Raw genomic sequence first — 26109 nt, 5'->3', positions numbered from 1 at the left:
TTTGGAAATGCCTGGGGTGTTCTGCTCAGGTGCGTTGAAATATGTGTAACAGTATGAGGACTAAAGGCTAATTTGGTCCTTCTATGCAGAGTTGCTGGCATCAGAGCAGTCCTTCAGAAATTCTGCAGCTGCTCAAAGGAAAGTGATCACTTTACTCAATTCTATTAAAGAGCATTTAAGAATTAAAATCAAAAGAAGAGGTGCTAAGGAACTTGTTGCTCTCTGAGTTGTAATTAAAAAAAAAGCATTGATTTAGAAATAACACTTATAAAGTTATAGACTTAGTCATACGAAGCACTGCTAAAGCTTGAATTTGATGACATATTTTGATATTTCCCCCAAGTTATCAGTCAGTATCTGGACTTCAGCATTGGGAACAATTACGCTACTTGTTCTTGTACAGTACTAGTTTTAGCAAGGAGCCTATAGTGCCCTCTAACAAACAGCTTGATATTTAGAGAAGTTCAGGCAGGGTGTTTATGGGGTTACCTTGTATCGTGTTGGCAGGTGCTCACGCATGGATGCACCTACACAACCAGTTTTTACTCTCTGAAGTTAGGCAATACTAAGGACACCTGCAAGATAATAAAAATAGAAGTGTGTTACTAAAGGAAATTTTACATCTGTATAGGTCTCCCCTGCTCTGACTCACCCTGGGCACCGCAAGGCCTGGGTAAGTGGCTGCTGCCAAGAGGTCTCAGCAAGGCAGGTCATCCCAGAAGGAGTGGTCATGTGTAGGGCAGATGATTTGAATTTTGTCCCTTTATGAGCTAAGCTAAAAATTGAGCTGGTTACTTTGGAAATGAGATGATGCAACATTTTAAAGAGAAAATGTTCTCTGAAACCTCTCAAAATGAAACCTACAGAGAGTTAAGGTCATTAATGATCATATAAGTCCTATGTTTTCATAATATGCTTACTTGTAGCCTTGCCATAAAATGGATCGAGGTGACAGAGCATGTATAGGGAACCCAGAGAGAGCTGTGATAGGTAATGACTGGGTTTGATTGTCATCTTTGAAAAAATGTTACTATGACAGATGGTGCTCATAGAGGTATAAATCAAGATTTCTTTAATCTTGAGGAATTCCTCAAGATTCCTGTAATCTTGATAATCTTCTGAGGCTTCCTGGGTGTCTGTGGAGCAGCCAGCAAAAGAAGAATTAGGCGACTAAATAATCATTAGGGCAAAACCTTTCTCATAAAATGAGTGATATTTATTTAATTTTGCATATTATTTTCAAATACCTCCTGTTGCATCATTGAACTCAGTGCACATGAAATGGACGTGAGTTTTTATTCAGGTATAGTGTCAAAAGCGGCTTTGATGTACGCAGGCATGTACCTCATGCAAAGAGCTGTTGCTATCCATGACAAAAGCAATTTTAGAAGCTCAGGAAATAGAGCACAAAAAGTGATGTTTCACAAAACACAGGGTATTTATTAGTTCTTTACCAAGGCAGTATTCAGGAGATACTTCTTTAATCCTAATAAAACAGGCAATTTGGGAACATTATTTAGCTTCTAACAATGTTCAACAAAAATCTACCCTAGACATAGCAATGTCTACTGCCACATAGATGTAAAAGGTTGTATTTTACTCCAGATTTGTTTTATGATATATATTATTCAGTTTCTAGTAGTTTTGCTTTTGAAAAAGGCCTGAGGAAAAGCACACTTGCTCGGGGATCTGGTGACACAATTACATTATTTCCAGAAGCAAAAGCAGACAGAAATTGAGGGTTACATCTCTGGGCCAGTAACACCAAGGATGTGACACAAGACTTGTTTTTCCTTTTAAGGCACAAAAATGGCAATTTAGCAACTAGCTTGTGACCTTGAAGATCAAGATTAAAGTATGTCCTTCTGACACTGAGCAAAGCACTTAAGACTTTTTTAAATTTTGCACTGATGGGCCTGCAGCGAATCCCAAGTTAATATTCAGATTTTTGCTCCATACCTGCAGTAACTAAAACCTTTCATTTCCTTACTAATGGAGTTCAGAACACACACACATAAAAAAAGTGTTTCACTAGAAAATAATGTTTTACTTTGCTATCTGCAGGTTTCAGATTTGAGTTGCTGCTATTTTGAGGGAAGCAGAGTCAGCTTGAATTTTTACTTATTTTGGGAAACAGAATCAGCTAACAGATATAAAGTCAAGTAGATTATGGATGTTCCAAGTTCCAGGTAGTGACACCTGCAAGTTTCTTTCTTGGAGTTTAGTTACTTTCTCTTTACTTCCCCTGAAAGAGTAACTCAGGGGGTCTACTTGCAGGTTTTCAGTACTTTTGTGGAATTTGGAATAAGTGTAAGAAGCCTTTCCTGGGTACAAAGTAGAATGAATTTTGGCAGTCTAAGAAAGCAGCATGTTCAGACTGCTTCCTTGTATGTTATTGATGTTGCCCACATTTTCACATGAAAATAATGACCAAAATGCTACACCACCTGCTATTTCACTGGTTTTGTTTTCATTTGTTTTTTTTTTTTTTTTTTGTACTGCACACAGAGACCATAAATAGTATCTCTACAGCTGTGAGTAGAACTGGTGTAATCCTGTTATGCTAGACCAAAGCTTCAACCAGGCTCTGTTGATTTTATGATGCAAGACGAGAAGGGTGACATGCAGCCAGAAAGGGCTCAACAGTGCATTTTCCTGAAGTGTGTATGATCCAAATTCCAGCTGCCTCTGACACCCATGGACTTCAGTTTTGCAATGTATTGTCCAACACAGTACACTGCTTCAGGAAACTGAGTTTGTATTCTTGAGTAATTTCCTTTAATTTTCTCATGCTCTTCCCTATTTAAAGAACATTTTTTCCCTTTGAATCAACTGACTGCCTTCTTGTCATTTTTTAAAGTGCCTTGAATAATCCAGGTGCCAGCATGAGAAGTAAGTTTTGAGCCAAATTTCTTACACTGTGTTCCTTCTTCTCAACAGGGTTTCCTGATAGAGCTGTGGTATGATAACACAACACTTTTAGGTCAACCAACAAATTTTTTATGGGCCAGTTCAGCAAGTCCTACTCAGAAGGCTCTCAGACTTCATTCAGGGGCTTTTTTTATCTAGGAAAAAAAATCTCTAATGAAGATTCATGTTGATGTTTCCATGTCATTGTTTGATATTTCATATTATTTGATTGTTTATTTCCAATTTTAACTTATTTAAAAATATTTTCCCTTCCTTACCTTATTTTAATGTTTGCTTATCTTTTTTTTTATTAATGGAAATTAGTCAAAAACTTGAGAAATTACACCTCAGAGTCAGCAGAAGTGAAAGGAAATATGTAGTCTCTGTCTTGGGATTGTTTTTCTTCTGTAATCAATTCGCAATAAATTTCAGATCCTTTCAGCGAGTTCGTTATTGCTCAGTATTGCAGTACCTCGGTTTAGTATTGTAAAGCTGTCATGATTGCTCTAGCAATTACAGTAGGCTGCAATTTCAACAGAGATGCAGTGAAAAGTTATGCAAAAGATCAGTGAAGAGTTAGACCATGATAAATTGACTGTTATGTTTGATGACGCAGATGTAACGTATTAAGCTTATTTTCTCCCTACCACAGCAATGAAAACACATTTATTTTATTGGAAAAGATGAGACTGACACAGCAAATAAGCATACTTTTGCTATTACTGACCTTTCTAGAGAGTGGAATAAACTAAAAATAAATAAAACAAATTCTATTAAAGTCTCTGACCCAATTTTCAGAATGTTTGTAAGACTCCAGTTAGAGACCAAAGTAGAAACTGATGAATAGAGGACAGGAAGAAATAGTATAACTCATATATTAAGACTCAATAACAAGGTCACTAGGTTTTGTATTTGTGCATAATTCTGGGCCACTGAGCAATTCTCCATACAAAATGCATTAATCAGGATAAAGGTAAAACTGAACAGTTTTTATAAGGAACACTGAGTAGTCATACCTTTACATCTGTTGTTTCCACTGTTTGCACTTTATTTCATCTTTCCCTTTTATTCAGTATTGAAGCTATTTTTAATTTGATCTGAATTCTTTACTGTTTCTGTAAATTTTCTTGTAATGGGTGATAGAAGTCTATTTTCTTCTGCATGATTTTTTCAAACTCTTATAATGCCTTTCCTTTTCCCCCAACAGTCTTTTTTCATTACTGTCTAATGTTTTGAGAAATAGAAAACACAATACCTAAAAACATGCAGACCTCATAAAGAAAGACGTGAGATAATCCACCTTATTCTACATAAAATTTTTAACATACTTCTCCTAGTGCCAGGCATTGCACATCTTTAAGGGGACACAAAAGGTGCTTCAGTAGGAAATTAATCTGTTCTGAAAGTAGAGGTGGCACTAAATGGGTCTGGTCACTTTTTTGGATAGCTGAACTAGTTTGTGTACAATGAACTTGGACCAGATGCTTCATATCACTATTATTTACTCAAAGGTAAAACATAAAGTATTTTTAGAAAAAAGGAAAAGCTCACTCTTTACTTACAGGAATTCTTTATTTAGGTCACATAAAAAGGAGTGGGAAATTTTATACACACATTTTATATGTATATTCATTTATACACAGTATAAATGAAATGTGAATAAGAAAAGTAGTTTTATCTGTTTCCAAAGATACCACTCTAGGTTCAAGCTGCAATGAGACTTGTGGCAAAGTAAGGAAAGGATAACAGTTACACCAGACACAAGCTTCTTTCAGCTGAATTCAGCACACCTCTAGGTGATTAGAATGACTTTTTCTGCTTCTGAAAATGAGATAATCAGATACTTATTTGCCCCTTAGTATTAAGTACTGGAATGCTTTCACTTTGGTTTTTGGAGAAGAGATCATTTTCCTGTTGCTTGTCTTGTATGTGGAGAGGTTAAGTGTCTGTAGAAAAGTTTTCTTCAGGCAGTGTGCAGGTAGTATGTGATGAGATTTTGTTTATTGGTGTAATAAAGTTTAGACTTTAGAATACTGACTTTCTCTGCTTACTGCAAGAAAAAGCAATTCAGGATGAACCTGGACTAGTGAACAACTTGATTAATGTTGAATAAGCAGTTGAATAGGTTATTAGATAAACAGCCCAGTACATTTGCTTAATATTCTTTATCAGTGTGGAATTGAAGTATTGCACAAACTCCTAGAGAAAAATGACAGGATTTTTTTTTCTCATTCTCTCCTACTTTATATTCCACTTTGTTATTTTCTTATTTTGTGATTGTTATTTATTATATCAGACATCTACTAATTTTTCTGCATGTAAAAACCAACGTACCAATGAACCAATGAAAGTCAAAGCTCAGTGCTCAGCAAGGAGGTGGAGTGGCCACTCCACTGACTCCTGTTGCAGCAAAGTCCTCTGAGTGGTACTCTTCTCCTTAGGAGAAGATTTCTAAATATTTTAAAGCCTTTTTGATGACAGTTTGTGTGAACATGATTACCTTACTTCCCAGTCTTTTACATTTTTTCTGAAGTTGTGAATTTATTTTCACCAAAAATGGCTAAAGCATATTTATTCCTGAAAGACCAAGACTCACATAGATTTTAGGTAGAATTATTGTTTGTATTCAGAGACAGATTTTTAGTACAATACGGAGAGAAATCTCCTCCTAAGCAGAACAGAGATGGAGACAAACAGCAGTGGTTTAGTTGTTCTCAAATACAATTTGAGTCTGAAATACTTCAGTGCACCTTTTACTTGCAGAGGCAATTTCAAACTGATTCTTTTCAATCTTCATATATCTGCTTCAGCTCTGTATCCACAACAATGGCATATTCATGAAGTAGATTCAGGATGATGGTGGGTAAAATAGGGAATTTGCACCAGGAAGACCCAGCTAGGGACCTGTCATATTCTGATTCCTGTGTATCACCAGTAATCTGTGAAAGCTCAGCCAAAAACAAGAGCAAGAAAATTGAATGCTTTAAAAGGAATGGGGAGTGGATGTATTCTTTTATAAGCTTAATTAAACAGTCTTCAAAGTTAATTGCTTGAGGTGGTTAGTAAATCTAATGAAGAATAATGATTCCCCTTTTTACTCTGCAGAAAAAGTAATGACTGGGTTTAATATAATACCCATGTTATTACTTAAAAATTATCAGCAGTGCTAGAAGATGACCTACTCTTTGTACAGGTTTAGCACTGTTTGCTATAAAATATGTGAATGGAAATTTGGCATTCTTGAAAGTGGAAAGTAAATCCAAGCTTTGTGTGGCAAGTCCACCTAAACTTACAGCTTGTGTTCTGCCTGTGGTGTTTCCAGGTCTTGTACTTCAATGGCCATCTTTCATTCTGTTGCTGAAAAGAATGGTTTGGTTTGTGGGAAAGTAGCTATATACACTGTGCATGACTATAATATTTTAATTTGATAAATTTTTTGTTGTATGAACATTGTGAAGTTTCTATGGCTTGAGGAATTGGAGAATCCCTGAAAATAAATCGTCTACTTATCAATAGCCAGGAGAGTTTGAAAACAAGGGAGCATACCTTGTTAGTTTTCTGAAGTCCTTTCTAAGCACCATAAAAATGTTGCACGAGATAAGTGCAACATACCTTAGAGGTAGCATATTTATGTTTCCTAAATAACTTGTCAAGATTCCTTGCTGGAGATTATGAGCTGTGGTAAAATGCTGATGAATGAAAGGTGAAATAGGATATTGGTTCATTGTCAGGAGCCTGGTAACAGCCATAGACAAATCTTTTCCTAATGGAAAGGAGCTAAGGTTGGAGTAATCCAGTAGCTTGTTCCTATCAGAAGACAGATTTTATCATACTACTTGTCTTCTCTCTGTCTCAGAGGTGAAAGACAGTTGAAGAGTGGTAATAGCACAGAGAGGAGAGACAAACACTGTCCTACATCATGAAAATAATTGTACTATGTGCTCTGGGAAAGAAAACATATCATCTGTATTTTAAAGTATCAGAAATAGAAATGGTAGATGATCTTTTTTTCTTCCCCAAAAATATAATTGATTTCGATTGTTGGAGTTTAGGTGTAAAACCTCTATATTTATTTCTTACAATTACAAGGCAAGAGATTTTGAGCCCTGATTACCCGGGTAGATTGTTTTCTGTCTGCCAGAATCCGGTGTATCTCCATGCACTGTTTGTGCAACTTTTTCTCTGTGTATATTCCCTGGGGAATTTCTAAGTAGGGTACCTTTTCTGCGTGTTCTGGTTTGGTTGATTGTTACTAACAGTTATTTTCTAGGCTCAAATCATGTAAAGTGCAGCCCATCACTGCCTTAAATACCTTTGATGTTACACACAAAACCAGAACCCAAAGTATTGGGAAAAATGGTGCATTGTTTTTCATTTTTTTTCTAGTATTTTAGTTTTATTGCATATTATTATTTCAAAACAATTAATTAATATCTGCTGGTAGGTTTTGAATATGGATAAAGTAGGTGACAATATTGTCTCTAATATTGTCTCTGTTGGTTTAAAAATAAATGAAGGAGTTAAGAAAGGGCTTGGGAAGAAGCATTTCACAAATGAGGTTAATTATCACATGTCAGTAAGCAGAGTACAGTTTATGAAAAAAAAACCCAGCAGAATGAACAAGGACTGGTAAAAAGGCACTGTTAAAATAAACTGAAGAGAAGCAATGCTAGCAAGTGTCTGAAGTTTCTCTGCTTTTAAAATGTCTTCCTGAATGTGGCAGCATTACAAGCTGAAGTGAAATTAATTTTTAAATAGATTCAGATAACAACTCTACTACTATCAGAATGCTAATCCCCTTAGGACATCCCTTCATATCTGAAGCATGACTTAAATATATCCGTCCCCAGCATTGCTTGAGTTTTCTCTCTGCTTTCCATTTTTCTGGTCAACGATATTCAACCAGGACCTTTTTTGTACCTCTGTGCAGTTTCCACAGTTCTTCCTATTCTACCAAGCAAAACAGAATACTGCATTAAGTGCTGTTACTAAAGGCTACTAAGTTAGGCTTTTCCATTGTTTCACAGATTTAGGCTGTCTTTTACATGCTGCACCTACCTACAGTGTTCAGCTGTGGCCATCTGGAGTCTTAACCCGTGTGGTTCCACAGTTGGGATTTTGCTGGAGCTCATAAATGCATCACATTACTCAAGGGTCCTACCTTTTCAGCCCTTATTCTTTGCTTTGGGGAATATGAGCTAGTGACTATGGATTGTATCATTTCCCTGACTGCAGACAGCCTGAAACCATAGCTCCAGTAAGTATGAACCGCTCAGTTGCCTTAAAATAGATATCTGAAGTTTCCTGCCTTTATTTCAATATTACCTGGTCCCAGCAGCATTAAGCTTTACACATAGTAAAGCACTATTAAATGGGATTAAATGTACCTCACTGAAACCCCATGTAGTTACCTCTTGTGTTTTTTCCCTCCAAAGGTCAATATATACCATGCAATGTATGTTTCATTCATTACGGTGTGTACTATTCAGAAGAGGGTAACTACTTTTAGAAAAAGGTTCTGACTGTGCTGTCAGGTACTTTAAAGGACTCAAAGGACTCGAAGTTCAAACTAGAGTTGGAGAACACAGGGAAAGATTTTCCTCAGCTGCATTTTTTGCAGCTAGTTCCTCTTGTAGGTAGAGGTTAGGTTGATCATCAGAACTGTGAGGCTTTACATCTTCTCTAGCTGTGAACCATAGTTGTATAAGATTTTACAAAGGCAAGAGGAGTGGGATTTAGAGGATGATAGATATTGGCATAGTTCATCAATGTTTCTGCAGAGTTTATAGGCTGTTACTTCAGCATTGAGAGCTCATGCTGTTGAACTTTAACATTTCAACCCTGGAACTTGCTGATGAAGAATGGACTGCTACAGAGATAATCAGTTAATGGTCAATCCCCCATCTTTCTGATACATTGTACTCAGATGTTAGGGTCTTTTAAAGCTATTGTTTAATTTCAGACATTGATAATTATTAGAGAGGAACCGAAATCAAGAGCATCTGTCTGAAAACTTGAGTTCTTCAAATTCTCCAGAAACATTGCAACTCAGGACAGTTTCAAATCCTTACATTTATTTGCACTAATCTCTTGAGTGTATTTTTTCTCCTAGGTGTGAAGTGATTTTTATAAACATGAATCCATTAACCTTAATTTACCACTATACTAAATCAGATTCCATGTCTCTCTGATAGATTGTGGCTTTAGAGGAGCAACACAAATGTAATTTTGTATATATATGTAAAAATATATAATATATATATGTAATTTTGTCTGGTATATAGATGTAAGTTCATGTTGCCTAATTTAATAATCTTTATCCATACTCAAGTTTACATAACAAAATGTTCATACAAAAATGAATGTTTATTAAGCTACATTGTTACAACATGTACACATCTATGTGATACTTAAAAATAGTAAATTTATTGGCCTAGCTCAAAAGCTATTCCATTCCTGGTCAGAGAATAAGAAAAGAAACAGTCCTTTGAAGAGTTTTTCTTTTTTATGAGGCACAAATAGGAAAGCTGTCACCTCTCAGGATAAGCTCAACAGCCTTAAAACTGTAGAGAATATGCCAATGCTATGTACTTGTGGTGGGCTCTCCCTGGATGAATGGTAGGTTCTTACCCAAGTCACTCTGTCGCTGTCATCCTCAGCTGGATGAGAAAGAGAAAATATAACAAAAGATTCGTGGGTTGAGGTAAGGACAGGGAGATCACTCAGCAATTACTGTCACCATTGCTGATGGGCTTGACTTTGGCCAGTGGCAGGTCTGTCTTGGAGATGGCTGGCATTGGTTCTGTGGGACATAAGGGAAGCTTCTGGCAACTTCTCACAGAAGCTAACCTTTTGTCCCGCCTCCCCACTATCAAAACCTTGCTACACAAATCCAGTGCAGTGCTCTTTGCTGCCATGGGGATCAGAGCAGATTATAACAGAAGCTGTTAGAGTCTGCAGTAGGCTATGCAAACAGCTACGGGCATGGGAGTACATTTACTGAATCTTTCTGCCCACTATAAAGGATTCAAAAAACAAACTACTAATTTTTCTCAGTTCTACTTCTGGTTCAAGAAAACCTTTTCAGTCAGGAACCTATACATAATTATATACATGATTAGATATGCACATGATTCTGCATATAAAAAGATATATAAAAGGGGTAAATTACAGACCTCACAGTATCCTTTCTCCAACAGAGGCCAAAAGCAATGTCTAAAAGAGATTATAAAACCAGTGAAGACAAAAAGCCATACTTCCCTACCTTCCTGCAGTTTACTGCTGAGATACTTCAGAGACTTGGTATTTAATCCCAGTAGTGGATTTCTGTTTGCTGAATTTGTTTAGTTGCCCCTTGAACCTATTGTTAGCTTTTAGCACCTGTAGCATTGTGTGGCAAGTTCCCCATATTAACTGCACCGTATGGGGTTGCACCTCCTTTGGCTTGTCTTGAACCAGTTATCTGCTAATTTACTTGCTACTCTCTTTTCTTCAATTTCTTTTGTAGGGAAGAGTTACAGACTGTGCTTGTTCTTGTTACTGGAAAAAAGAAAATGGAGAATGGGCAGTATAAGTCATCAGTGCTATTTGAAAACATGTCTATGTGTGGTCAAAATCAAAGAAGGAGCGGCAGAAGGAAAATACACACTATAGAAGCATAATCTTGCATTGCCAGATAATTTTAAATACATTGTTCTTTCAGTTCATTTGCATATGCTCTCTAGAGAGAAGGTGTGTGTATGCATGTGTGTAAATGGGGCTTTGCTCTTTATAAGCTCCTGACAGATCTCTTGAGTCCTCCATAGCACTTCAGTAGTTACCTTAAGATGACTCAGAGGTTTGAGCAAGAGAGCTGTGCATGAGCAGTCCTTGGGGCAGAGAATCAGAGAAGGGCACTGACTGCAAGCATCTTGTTTGTGAACTATAGACAGTGAGCAGACAGTAAGGCATTAAATGTTGAGAAAATAACCTGGACCTTCTGAACACATAGGTTTCAACCTGCTTTCTGTTTAGGATTCACTGAAACTAGAGATATAGTTGCTTTCAGGGTTGCTTTTTCAGGTTTTTCAGCTGAAGTACCACTATTACTGATTTAAATATAAATAATATGCCCAGGTTCTGTTTATATGGTTGTGACATGGGCAAGCACAAACCAGAGCTTGATAGACAAAATCCACATGCAGTTACATTGTCTGTTCTGTTGTTCACCTGTCTTCTAGGTCATCTATCTAGTCACTTCATCATCATCGTAGATAGATCACTTGATGAGTGAATGAAAAATATTGATTGAAAAAAAACCCCAATTTTTTGCATCATAGCCTATTGTTCTGAGAAACAGCTCAAAATGGGGTAATTCAATGTACAAAGGGGGAGCACAAGAAAAACACAAAGTTGTACTAAGCAACTTGGTAGACAGTACTCTTCATGGTACAGACCAGTATTACTGTAGATGTTTGTTAGGTAGCATTAGTCTATAGATTTCCGTATACTTTAGGGTGACCTTAACAGGCACTGTCACCACAAGAATCAAGTATCCCTCTCTTCTTGCTCCCTGACACTGATTCCTGTCCTCACACTACCCCCCACCATGGTCCAATGCAAGGGTTTGCATCTATATAATAAACCAGGTTGAAGATCTGAGCTTAGAGTAAGCACTGTTTTGGTTTTTCTTTTTGGGGGGGGGGCATGGATGGGTGTTTATTTCAGAAAGGTTATTATTCATTTAGATGAGTTCCCTGATTGGGGTCAACATGGAGATGCCCCAGCACTTCTGTCAGAATATCGAATGACACGATGCGACAGTAGCAATGAGCAACCAAAGCACAGCACTGTGTTGGGAGTGTTTCTGCAAGAATGCACATGAAACAGCATCCTGACCTAATTTACTAAGCAGTTAGCAAAACTACTGCACCATGTAAATTGTGACAGTACAGGAATTGACCTGTTAAGTTGAATAGAAATTTATTTTAATCCTTGTGAAGATAAAAAACAAAGAAATTGCATTTGTCCCTCAATCTCTATGGGATCAACATTTTGTGTAACAAGTTTTGACTTGGATAAATAAAACATTGAACCTTGTCTGTAATTTTTTGTTTGAAAGATAGTTTCTCTTTAAGAATCTTAGAGTTTCCAACAGGGGAGTTGCTTGTATATAATAAAATTTTGCTTTATTTTTATCAGTTTTAACATTGGTACAAGTATCCACACTCTATTTTAAGTGCTTTTATTTATAACCAGTGGGACACAGCACTAAAGCACGTGCTACGTGGTAGTGTAATGTTCCAACGATCTGTGAGAGAAATGGGTTTTGCTTTTGTTTGAACTTCTTGTCACTTTGTTCCTAAGGAACTCAGAGAAAATAACAAGGGATATGGTGTTGATGTCTGCTACTTCATTACTAATGTAATAATGTTCTGTTTATAGAGGCATGTTTGTCATAGACAACCAGCTGTGTTTGTGTTACAGCCATTATATTGATTGTGATCCTTCTAACTGAACAAAGTTTTAGCTTCATTTAAAAAAACGTGACCTATTAGCTTTGGTGATTTAATCTACAAGTCGTTGAGAATAATCTTATGATGGTAATAATGATAGGAGTTATGGAAATTTCAGGGGAGGAACTTATATGAACTAGATGTACCTTTTCAGGGGGCCCATATCTAGGTAAACAAATGGAACTTAAATTGCCATCTCAGATGAAGTCAGACTTTGAATTTTTAGATTGCTAACTGCAGTAGCTTATTAACACAGAAACCCCAGTGATCTGTAATGGAAAGGAGAAGCTTGCATGAGGCAACCAGTCACCTAGCAATTGTTATCTACAGTAGTCTTCCTAATAGCTTATAGTGAGGTGAGGAATGAAAGCCTTTAACTCACCAGAGATTGTGAACACAGCAGACTGCTTGCACAGCACCTATACTGTACAGTATTAATAGCTCTGTAAAAGACGGCTTAAAATGGACAGCAAGTACTTGATTAGAAAACTGAGTTTCTGAAAGGGGAAATAGTTCCAGAACTAACAGAAGTAACCTCAAAAAGAATCATCAGCTGCAATAGCTGCAATGACAAAGCGAGACATTAGAATCATAGAATCATAGAATCAATTGGGTTGGAAAAGACCTCTGAGATCATCAAGTCCAACCCTTGGTCCAAATACAGTCCATTGCCACATTGCCAGAAAACTGAGGAAGGAACAAGGCATAGGACATTAAATTTACAAACATACAAGCTCAGATAGACCTGTACAAATTGTTTTTAGCCCCAACTCCCAAGCCATATAGATATGTGCAGAATTGAATAATTATTTACTTCATCTCAAAATGTCTATGCATAAGACTGTAGGAATACAGAATTTAACATAACCCTTAGAATATGCTGTAAATGGGATACTTCTGTAAAAGCCTGGTAGTGAAGACTGTGATGTACTTTAGATTTTCCAAATAAAAACTACAAATTAACAAAGTAGCTAGCTGTTAATTTATGCTAAAGTCATACTTTGTATTTCATTTACTCCTAATTTTTCTATTATTTCCCCAGTCTTGTAGATAAAATACTAACTTTAACTTGAATTAGTAAGACTGCTTGATCTTTGTTTCACTGTTTTGAAACCAGTAAAGTACCAGAAGGGTAGAGGATGTAACACCAGCTATGCTGTGGGTACCAAAAGGAACTTCCTGGAGAACATGTAAGGAATTTGGTACTATACGTTTTTGCTTGAGATGCTGAGTCTGGCAGGAGACAGTAGTGTTATCAAGTACCAAGCTTAGTAAGGTGTTCCCTCTGGTGGACACACACCAGTATTCTTTGCCACACTCTGCAAGAATCACTCCAGAAAAACAAAATGCTTCCTATCTTTAAACAACCTCAGAGTAACATATTGATCAAATAAACTGTGAAAATAGGCAATTACACTTAAATTAAAGTGTGTTTTAAAAGATGAATGCATTCAGCTTTTTTTACAGTTGAGGAAAAATATTTGAGCAGGTATTAGAAAGGAGCTAGCTTTGCAGACATAGCTAGATACAATTCTGAGCATGATCAACTACTGGAAAATAGGAATTTAGTTTCTCAGCAATGATACTAAAATTAGGCTTCAAATGTTATATTTAAAGTTTATTGTCAAATGTTTTCAGCAGCCAACATGAAATTATGCATGTGCTCAGATACAACCTGATCTTCAGACCTACGAGATTCAGCCCCATAGTATTTTATGGAATTTTCCATGTTTTTAAGGCTTAAAATTATAGTAATACTCAAAGAAAGGGATAATAAAATAAAAAGATGTCTTTTGACACTCCATACTAAGCAGTCTCAACCCATTTCGTCACTTCATCTACCTTACCATCCTATTCTGTTTAATCTGCTCTGTTTTCTGTCCCTTGTAAGTATGGTGTATAAAAGTCTCTGAGCTGGTAAAACACTCTCTTCTTTTTTATTTTTAGGAAAGAATTTAAAATCTCATTTCTCTGTTTAAAAGCTGCAAGCAATCAGAGTGCTCTTTTCTTTGTTGTTTCTGATAAATCTCCTTTAGGCAGACTCACTTACACGTTTCCAGGTTACCTTTCCTCCTTGGGCCATTTTTCTCCAGACACTGTTTCTGTAATCATTTCCCTTAATATTTCTGTTTACTTGTCATTCCCATTTCAGTGGTTAGCAGCTACTGGTTTTATTACTCGAGGGTAAAAATTATGGTGAATGAATGACAAGTGAAATGAGCCTGTGAAGTGCTTGTTTGCCTTATTTTGGGTGCTTTGCTGCACCAACCATTAGATAGCCACTAACCTACTTTCCAGGAGAGAGAGAAAAATCTTCTGTTATTTGCTGAAGAAAATGTTTGTCAGACCATTACCCTTTCAGATTCACAGACTGTGATTGATGAAAGACTCTCTAAAACATAATTGTTTTAATTGCTTCTGTATAAAAGCTTTGCACAACATAATCAATCAGCTTGGAGAAAACACTTCTCAGCAGTCTGTAAACAAAAACCTTTGACAGTCCAGGTCTCAGAAGAGTCTCCAGGACAGTCGCAGAAGACACATCAGTTTCCACCAAAATTTCAAATAAAAGTCTTAAAGATGACATATTTCATACTTTGTGTTGGATGTGCATCTTCTGATAAAAGCCCCATGTGAGTAAAATTACTCTTATATGTACTTTTTGTCTGCTACAAAATTAAATACTTAAGAGATATTCATTACAGGGTTTTCTTACTTCTAACACAGTCACTGTCACTGATTATTTGTAAATTTTATTGTAAATGTCCAGAGACAGTTTTCACTTGTTACTTACACCCCACTTACAATTTACCGCCATATTCTCTGGGTTAAGGGGGAATCATGGATCCTCATGCAAATGGATGGAAAATCTAAGCGTTTTCAGGTACTTGTTTCAAGATGTTCCCTGTCTTTATATTTAGAATTTCAGTCTAATCTTCCTTTCTACAGACTGTCACTTTCTGTCCCATAGCATGGAATTGTATAGAGGTTGAGACCGCGTGTCTGTCTAGGCTCTCATCCTATCTCTGGTTGGACTAAGTATATATTACTTAATTTTATATATGCAGCTATTATTTTATAAAGCTCTATTAGTAATTTTATAAAATACATGTTTTGGAAATTATTTATAATATATTTATATATGTGTATAATATATTTGTAATATATTTATAATATTATGCTTCCTACTTCTAGCTAATTTATTCTTGCATGTTTGGTGCTGATGGTCTTGTTTGGTATTACTTCTTATCTGTTCTCCTAGCTAATTACTAATTATCGACAATTTACCAACAGCATATGAGAATTAAATTTGAAAATTATTAATTTAGTTTACATTGGTATTTTTTCCTTTTTTTGTAAAAACAGGTTCATGACCTTTCAAGTTTTATGGAAGCTTGCGCACACGGTTGGTTGAGAAGTGATTACTAATGGTTTCAACATTGTTTCAGCTGTGTACTTGAGTTTGAACAAGGAGTGGATACTATTGTCACACTGATTTGAAAATCACTGGCTGATTTTCAAAATTCTTGACCTTCACAAGATGGAGGAGTTTGTGATTAAACCAGTATACCAACATAATTCTACTTTATTTAGTTTGCTTTGAGAGTATTTATCCCTCTGACTTTTTTTCTTTAGAATTCTGCCCCCTTATCTACTTGCTTGCTTCTAACCTGTAGATTTGCATTGCTGGCAGTGTACATGAGTACATATTTGTTTTCTCTTCATGAGAACTACAGGCTTTACGCCTTGTTTTGCATTAATATACTCAACTAAGGGACTTCAGTGTAGTCTCTTACTAAAGCATGGTCTTTATAGATAGAACCAAAGCTGGATTTTGGGAGTTTGTGTGTTCTGATTTCCTGAGAAGTTGTATAGTCTTCTTCTAAAGCTAATAAACTTCTGAAGGGAAGCCAAACCTCGAGTTTAAGTGTTTTAATGGAGTATTCTTATATGGTAAGTTTAGAGCATAATAAACTCTTCTCTGTGAGTACAGGAAGAAGAGGAGGAGCTGCCCTGTTACTATGCAAGATTTTTCAGCTTCTAGCAGCTGCTGCAAACTCTTCTAAAAAGTATTTTACTTTGGATTATAGTGCTGTGGATGCTCACAGTTGTTTCCCATGTCCAAACTTTCCCAGCTCCACAACTCTTTGTAATGACAGTCTACGTCCTCAAAGGGAGTTCAGGGTCAAAATCAGATCTTCCAGCACAGTTCTTTCAGTTCATAATCCCAAAACTCACTGTCTGACACCTGATTAAGGAAACTGAGCAAAGGCAGTAGACATCTGTGGCTCACAGAGGAATTGTGATGCCTAAATGATTTCTTGGATGTAAGTCCACCGGAGAGATAGCTAAAGACACACCACATAAAAAACAAGGTGTCTAATCATTTTACTGCAAACACTGACACAAGGGATTACTGTATTTTAAGTTTAGAAAGTTCTACTCAGACAGGTTTTTGTTCTATGGCAGATTTAACTGTATGGCTGTAGCAGGAAAGGAGATGAGCTTAATGTAGCTCAGCAAAATAAAGGTTGAGAGAAGACATGATTACTGTGTGTTTGTTGTAGGTAACCACTGTCAGGGGAAAGTGGGGGAAAGTGCTACTTAATTTGAATAAAATAGATCTAAATTGATGATTTTTAAATTTTGGCCGAAAACTAGATAATTCTGAATACTTCAACAGTCAAATTCAAGATTAGCCTTTAAGTGGGATTAGTGAGAGAAAATAAAATTTCAGCAAGACAGCAATTTCCTTTGAGACGGAATCTGATATTTTAATGAGAATTGTTTGAGGTGGTATCTGTACTTGTAAGGACTTGACTCCATCATCCTTCTGTGCTCTATATTGCTGCTAAAGTCTACTCATTAAAGTAGGCCTTAATCTCACCAAATCGCTGATTAGATAAAATTCATTTTGAAACAATGGAAAAATATAGGTGCTCAATTTAAAGAGGAGGTAGAAGAAATGTCTCTCCTTTATATACGGAGAAGATCAAAATGACTAATTTATACTTGAATTGTACCGATCCTGTGGTAGAAATGAGATGGGTACCATCCTGTATAATTGACAAAATCAATCTTATTATGCTTAAAGTGGCAAATACAGTAGAGAATGTGTGACCTCTGCTGCTCTCTTGCATTTAATTTCTTATTTTGTAGAACTCATTCCTGTAATATGATATCCAAAATGCTGACACTATTCCAGGCTTGGTTATACTGGCTCTTTGGTAGTAAGTACAGTCATTTAGACCTTATCTGCCCAAAAGTGCATTAATAGTGTTGCAACCAAACGTTAAAGTCTGGGAAGGATGAGGTTTCAAATGGCTTTAAGACTTACATGGTCACCATCTGTGACAATAGATGGTAACATGGGCATCGTTTTAATAAAAAATGGACTGGAAGGAATTTAGTAATGTTGAAATAAATGTAAGAACATCAGAATACAACAGGACTGAACATAATCTTTCGGATCGTCAAATTCCTTTCCCTGCTCTTGGAGGCAATCAAGTATCATATAAAATTTAGTTTTCTTTATTACAATTAAACATATTTATGGTCTCATGCTGCAAGAACCAGTTTTCATTACAGACCATTAACTTTAACTAACTGTAATTATAAATGGACAAACCAGGAAATTTATTTCATACCTATAAAATATATTGATGCAAGGAAAGTGGATTACGCTGAGATTCTAGAAGTGTGCATCAGATGTGCATTACAGTATACATGTCCAGCAAACAATGCAAAAATCTATTTCTTTCTGCAATAGGTTCTAATCCAGAAGATGAGCTACTATCTAAGGAATGTATATACTCAATCCTCCATTTAAGCAATGATTTTCTTCTAAATGCATGCAAGGAAAGGGGAAGTGCTACTAGATGAAGCTAATTCTAAGTATTCTTCACTATTGTTTTGATAAATCATACTGAATGTATTGCTAGAATAGACATATAATCTGTTTCCATTATTTAAAAAATGAAAGAGAAAGTGTTTAATGAACTGCAGTTTTTGTCTGTGTATTGAGTCAGTTCACCACCACAGGTTGATTATTGCAGGTGGACCCAGTGACAAAGAACACAGGTGAGACTGAGGTACTCAGTGCTTTCTTTGCCTCAGTTTTAAGCACTGCAGTCAGTTGAACAGTGTGAGAGACTGCAGAAAATGATCACTGGCTCAAAACAACTTAAGTGAGGGTGGTGGGGTAGGGCAGGGCAAGTTCTGTGTAGGTGGGATGGTGCACTGCTTCACAGCCCTCCCCTGGAGGCTCTAGTCCAGCCCAGAAAGGCTAATAGCCACTGGCATACCGAAAACCCCACCTGAGGGGAGGGCCCCAAGAGACCAGAGCAGACAAAAGCAATTGTGCAAGTATACATGTGTAATGTCCCTATTGTCTTGGATTTTATACCAGCTGAGACCACACTGGAACCAAGACAGTAGCTACATCTTTCCCTTGTCTCTCTCCTTCTCCCTTTTTTTCCTCTTCTCAAAATCTGGGTAACTTAGAGTTTATTAAGTCAATGCTTTGTGAAATGGTTTATTTTGATTGAATGTTGCTTTAGAATTTGCCAAGTACCCTTATTTTTTATAGTTTGCCAGTAAAAAGTTTGTCTTTTAACCTCCTGAGTCACATTCTTCCTTGCACCTGCCTCAGGGAGTACTCAAGCCCCCTTTAAGAAACTTGCTGAGTGAGTTTGGGGCTTTGCAAATGGTGGGCGCCCATGAATTCCATTAGTCTTACATTTGCTTCTAGTGTGTTTTCAGAAAGCTTTTCTTGCTGCTCTTCACATTCTTTGCTACTTTTAACTCCAGCTGAACTTAAGCTTTCCTAACTCCATCTTTGCATGCATATGTATTGTCTCACTGCTTCTGTCAAAAGTGAGAATCAGAAGGATAAGCAGTACAGTCATGTTATTATGAGTTCAGCAGATGTGAGGACTTTAGGCTATTTATCTGAGGGTAATATAAGCATAATGTATCTAGTGTTATGTTGATGATGTTAACCATGATATAGGCGGTTCCTTATGTACAAAGAGGTGGAGTTCCTGCTCTGAATCCTGATCTCATGTAAAGGTATCTCAGTTTACCTTTACTGACTGCAGAAGTTTGAGAGATTGACCTCATTAAACTAAACTTAGTCTTAAATGCAGATCCTGTGAACTACAGAAATGGAGCACAGATAAAAAGCTATATGCTTTCTATTTTATATCCTGTATATATGTGTTGAATCTTGTAAGCTTGCTATATTTCACAATTCAGAGTATTTCTGTGACATCAGATTTGTTGGAAGTTTTAAAAGCAGTACAAAGTTTTTGTGTTCACGTTTTATCAATTAGTTCTTTTGCATTAGAGAAACTTTCATTTTTATCAATTAAGCTCTAAAATCCAACCATGTGTAGTTAAATTTGGTAGCAACATACATACATGTACAAGACACGTAACTACACTATGCATTATTTGTTTTTTCTTTAGCTCTCGTTAATTTCACTATGAAAATGACTTTTTTTTTTTCCCACACATTGCACAGTTTGGATAAACAATGGCAATGGTGAATGAAAATCAGTTCTGATCAGTTGATCTGCATCAACTTGATGTTTTTTTCCGAAAATTTTATGACTGTTACTCTGAGCCTCTTTTTTCTAGGAATCTATAAAACTCAGGAAACAGACAGCCCGGTTAAAACCCTTGACTGTAGGATTAACTTAATTGGTGTAGTTAAATTCTTTATTTTTTGAACACTGACTCTCTTACAGAAGTTAGGGAAGTTGTCTCCTTGTCTCCCTGTGGTGTTGCTATGGTCATCTCTTAAGAGTTATTCAGTGCATAAATCTTAAAACCCATAAGGTTTGGAAATTTCCCCTTGCATTCTTTTCTCTTTCATTCCCCTCTTCCCTGCACCTTCATGCCTTTAGCTTCCTTCTCTTTCCTGACACCCAGTCAATTTTCACCTCATCTGTAGTACACTGTCATATTCTGTGTGTGAAAAAACTGTTCAGAACCACATTAGAGTCCTTTAAAATATAATTCTGAAAACTGGAAACCCTGGTGTCTGCTTTCTCTGTTGTGATCTCTCCTTCGTAGCATTTCATCCCTGTTCCAATTTATGACACACATTTCCAGTCAAATAATTGTAGATATAACAACAGACTGGCTTCTATTTAGTGAATCTCAGGTTTTGGCACCAATAATGTCATGAATGCCAGTAAAATTTTCATTCATTTAGTTTTCATGTTTTCTGTGAAACCTCTCCAAAGGCTGTCTTTTCAACAAATATAAATATACTTTTTAAAATATCTGGAAATATGCATGGAAAAATTTCAGCCAACCATATAGCATATCCGTCTGTTAGACACTAGCATATATTCATGCTCTCTCATATGCTCTGAACATGTAGGAACTGAGACAGCCTTTGTAGAAATCTCAAGGAGTAGAAAATGGGATCTAACATGGTTCCATAACGTGAAATGACCGACATAGTGCAAACCAAGGCTGTAAACTTGCCATTGCAGCACAGTATTAGTCCTGTTACATTGACTGTTACTCTTGTCTGTTGAGATATATTCCACATTCCATACCTATTACTATCTTACACAAAACTTTTCCTTCTATATGTAAGATTTTGGCAATTTGAAGCATTTGCAGTGCTGCAGAGAACTGTATCTCTGGAACTGAGAAGGCAAGAGGAAAAAAAAGGAAGTTTATACTAAAGTTAAATATAGACATTTAAATTCATATTCATTAGTAAGTAGTTAATGAATAAAATATTGCTCATGGTTAGTATTTTATGGGAAATACTGAATATAATGAAGTGTGTTTGAGCATATGCATGTAAAGAATCATTAAGCTACTATTCAATGAGAAAAAAAGATGAAGTTGTGGTGAATATTATGTAGTTTAGCAGAGTAATTCTAAAAGAGAAAATTATTCACAACTGAATTTCTATTCAGGATTGGGATCTTAGTTGACCGAAATAATAGCAGTTGCGAATTGGATTTGCTTCTTGTTAAAGAGAATGTAACATACTTCATAGCATTCCTGAATAAACTTAACTTTGATATAGTTCCCTTTATGTTTTAATAATTAAATAATTATTAATGAAGTAATTAATAATTACTATAAAAGGTTAGGAATGGTTGAGGGTTTCAGTAGTAGCAGGCTGGACAACATTTCAGAAGTATTGTGAATCGAGAATCAGCAGGATGTGTTGGCAAGCTACTGAGTGAAGGAATAAATAGTATATCAAGGTTATGAACTGTAATAATGAAAAGGATGGTGGAGATGGGGAGTAGGAAATGTCAGACAGTGTAATTGTATGCTTTTATCTTGTCCAGATTCAATCTATGACTGAACATTCAATTATAGATGACAGAAAAACATCATCAGGGTGAATAGGAGAAACCAGAACCCTGAAGTCCTGAGCAATCCCTCATTCCTAATCCTATGACTGCTGATTCCTTTCATCTTGTGGCTTGTTTTCACTCTGAGCTGTGAGGACAAAATAAGGAAAAAAGTGTAGTGTTAAATTATGATTGATTAGGGCTTTTTCTTCTTGTTGAATAAAGTATCTGGCTACTTATTCCAGGGCTGTGTAGTGACTGTGGTTACAAAGTGCATCAAAGTCCATGTTTCTGGTCTTCCTGATGCATTAAAAAATATGCAGAAGATAAAAGTTTAAAGTATTTGTATTAATTATTATTTAAAATGGATATACCCTTGCATAAAACTGAACTGATAATTTTTCTGTTTCCACACAGCCGAGGCAACGAGAACAGACTAGCTCTACGAAGACAGACCATTCTCCGGGAGAAGGGGAGGAGGCAGGCCAGTCGAGGGCCAGCATATATGTTTAATGACCACTCAACAAGTCTTTCCCTTGAGGAGGAGCGCTTTTTGGATGCTGCAGAATATGGAAATATTCCAGTGGTTCGCAAAATGCTGGAAGAATGTCCCTCCCTCAATGTGAACTGTGTGGACTACATGGGACAGAACGCTTTGCAGCTGGCAGTTGCCAATGAGCACCTGGAGATCACAGAACTTCTGCTGAAGAAGGAGAACCTGTCTCGGGTGGGGGATGCCTTGCTTTTGGCTATTAGCAAAGGTTACGTTCGGATAGTGGAAGCCATCCTAAACCATCCTGCTTTTGCCGAAGGCAAGAGGCTTGCACTGAGTCCTAGCCAGTCAGAGCTCCAGCAAGATGACTTCTATGCATATGATGAAGATGGTACACGGTTTTCCCATGATGTTACACCAATCATTCTGGCTGCTCACTGCCATGAGTATGAAATTGTCCACACTCTGCTGAGAAAAGGAGCTAGGATCGATAGGCCACATGACTATTTCTGCAAGTGCAGTGAATGCAATCAGAAACAGAAACATGACTCTTTCAGCCATTCCAGATCCAGAATCAATGCCTACAAAGGTCTGGCCAGCCCTGCTTATCTGTCTTTGTCCAGTGAAGACCCTGTAATGACTGCCTTAGAGCTCAGCAATGAGCTGGCTGTGCTTGCCAACATAGAGAAAGAGTTCAAGGTGAGTAGAAGGATACTGATTCTGACAGACACAGAATTGCAAAGTTCAGTCAAAGGTTTTTCTCCCATTCCTTGAGCAGTAAGAGATCAGCATTATCTTCATAAATCAGCACAATAATTTGGAAAAAGATATAATTGTTTAATCAATGGAGTATTTAAATCTTTGGGAATGTCTTATTGCTGTGTGTTGAGTGTAATTCTTGATCCTTGTGTAGAATGTGCCAGTGAACTAATTTTCTACTTCCTATTAGGCAGGATAGTAAAGGAGGCCCTTCAAACCCATGCTGAAGCTGTCTTAGGGCAGGGGAAAGAGGAGACTAAAGTGGTACCCTTTGGTACTGTTTGGCAAGACAAGTTGCATGATTCCATTAAACACTTGCAGATTCTCATTATTTTCTCATAATTGGACTGGAAGCTTTCTCATTCCTCACAAAGTTTTGCATTTATTCACAAAAAAGGACTCTAAATAAACATCCTTCTCCTTTTTTAATGTCCCGCTTTCTTTTTTCTGGTATTTCTAGTGGCTTCTTCCTCTTTTTTACTTACTTGTGGTTCGTTATATGGGAAATCTCTAACATTAAAGACTTTTTCAGTGTTATAAAGAATTTTGTAATATTTTACAAATGCATGATTTTGAAAAAAAGTGTGATTAGTTGAGACTTGAAGCGTGAGTGTTCTTTGGTTCATTTTTTTTGTTATGTAGGTGCACAACCTACAGAAATATTTTCCACAGTTCATTTGTGTTAGGACAGTAAGAATGTAACTTTCCTTCTCTCAGTAAATGCAAAGTCAGGCTTTGTGCAAACATTGCCATTGTTAATTATGACTTAGGTTAGCTAAAATCACTTAGACTGGGTTTGCCTTATGTGATCCTGTTGAAAGCAGATGCTATTATATAGACCTCACTAGCAGGAGATGAACCCCCTCCAAAGCAGTATATAGAATAATTTTCAACATTATGTTAGGAAGAGTTTGAAGTTGGTATGATCAATATTTGATGTTCATCTTAGCAGTGACACAGTTCACAAGGCGCTGAACCTTTCTCGATTTAGCCAACGTGATCTGAGATGCTGAAGTTCTGAATGAATTACTCCTGAGTTGTGTTCATAAGGGTATCTTTATGGCACCAATCTGTTGTAAGAAGCAGAAATATTTCTTGGAGAGGGAAAGTAAGGAGAACGAATGTGCAAGATGATCTTAAAAACAGCTAAACATCGGAAATTGGAGCAGAGGAGAATTTTTATTTTATATCAATAAAAAAAAGATCGGAGGACCATTTCAGCTTAATGCAGAGGATGCATATCTGCCTCATGAAGTCCCTGACAGAAATCCTTAGGACCTCAGTGGGCTGAGATTTCATCCACTGCTTTCATATACAATTCAGAGGAGAGAATTTAAACCACACACTCATTTCTTTCTCTTTAGCAGCTGCTGATGGGAACAAAAGGAGTTGATTAACTTAAAGAGGAGTAAATTTAGAACAGAACAGAAAACCATTTTGCATACACCATAAATGCAGCCTGTTAAGTTCACAGCTATGTTGAGATAAATAACATGTCTGATTCGTAGGAACTGTATAGCTCCCTTTGCCACAGTTGGAGTGACACAAACTAAGATTATTATAAAGATAAATAAAATCATCATCTGGAATAATCAACAAGAACTGTCTTTCAAATGTATGCTGCAATACACAGTCAGAGGGATGAATTGGGAACACACTGTCCCTGGTACCACCAGGCAGGGAATGAAGTACACAGGTGAGAACAGGTGGGCTGGATCACAGAGCAAGCTTCTACAGCCTGCTCTGAAGCGCCATAAGGTCTTTCTTCAAGGACTTCTTTTTTTCTAGTTCCTCTTTTGTTTCAGTTGCTTTCTCGAAAATTAGAGATTAACTGCTAATGCAGTGTTGTATAAAGAGTTTCAACAGAGATTTTGAGGTACTATCCCTCAGCAGAAACAGGAGGCTAGATGAGAGACAGAGTAGCTCCACATTACTGGGCATTAATCATCCAGGCTCTGCTGGGAACATACATACTCTTTAGTAGAGTGGAGGTGGATAGAAACTGTGAGGAGCAGGAGCAGTAGGCAACACAGAAATTTAACTCTCCCTTAATTTAAGATTTCACCAGGAGCAGGCAACATAAGGTCTTTAGGGAATGTTTTTATAGGTACTAAAATCCTGTGGTGGTTCTGGATAAATATTAAAGACCATTCACATTTATACGTGAATTATTGAGAGTTAACATTTACAATTTTGATAAGTGATTAACATTTACAATATCTAGACAGGCTAGGGACTTGACTGCAAAATACCTGTCTTAGTTTCAGAGGAGGCAGTACAAGCATGTGCAAGTTACAGGAAATGGATGCTGTCAGCTTTACTGAGTGTGAGCTAGCTTGTGTGTGAGCTCCTGCAAGCTCATATCCCTGCTTGCAGCAATTTATCTAAAAATTGTTAACCTTGCTTTATTTCAGGAGTTTGCTACAAATACCTGGATAGTGTAGTTGCTGCATTAAAATGTGAGTTTCATAAAAATGGGTTACACGTGTTAGTGTAGTCAGAACAAGCATATTTTTAGTGCATAGGTTAGCTGGGCATGGCAAATCTTTAGCTCCACCTGGGGTTTGCCTTAGCCACTTGAAGTATTTCAAACCTTACCTAAATGGAAATTGAACTTTTGTAATACACTGTTATAACAGTCACCTATTTTTATAGTGCTGATGGGGTATTGTTGCAGGGGAACTTTCAAGTGAGTGCCTACAGCAACCAGTGTCACAGATAATTCCCAGATCTTCCTCAGAGACAATAGAAAGGGTCAGTGCTAAACTGGAGAGATGTGTCAATCACAGTATAGGAATATTTCTGTAGCAAATAGCTAATTCAGGCTTCCCAAGTAATTCTGAGATCTTCAGGATTTTCTGAACACCATTTAATTTAGTTTTGTATAATAGAATGCTTTGGATTGGAAGGGACCTAAAGGATCATATAGTTCCAACCTCCCTGCCAAGGGCAGGGAACCTGTCACTAGACCAGGTTACTCAGAGCCCTGTTCAACATGGTCTTGAAGATCTTCAGGGATGGGGAATCCTCTCTGGACAACCTACTTCACTGTCTCACCACTCTTATAGTAAAGATTTTTTTCCTAATATGTAATCTAAACCCATGTTGCTTCAGTATA

General features: G+C 36.8%; 1 protein-coding gene across 1 annotated transcript in view; it reads left to right on the top strand.

Moving 5' to 3' along the window:
- TRPC6 (transient receptor potential cation channel subfamily C member 6) overlaps window positions 1-26109 on the top strand; it is an 81894-nt gene that overhangs the window by 27175 nt on the left and 28610 nt on the right. The window contains 1 exon segment of the mRNA XM_018070985.2: window positions 22157-22931. Within this exon segment, the coding sequence (XP_017926474.2) occupies window positions 22157-22931 (775 nt within the window).

The sequence above is a fragment of the Manacus vitellinus genome, unplaced genomic scaffold (genome assembly GCF_001715985.3).
Source record: "Manacus vitellinus isolate BGI_N305 unplaced genomic scaffold, ASM171598v3 scaffold_2_pilon, whole genome shotgun sequence".
Lineage (NCBI taxonomy): Eukaryota > Metazoa > Chordata > Aves > Passeriformes > Pipridae > Manacus > Manacus vitellinus.
The sequence above is the reverse complement of the archived record's forward strand: the minus strand, read 5'-3'. Positions and strand labels throughout refer to the sequence as shown.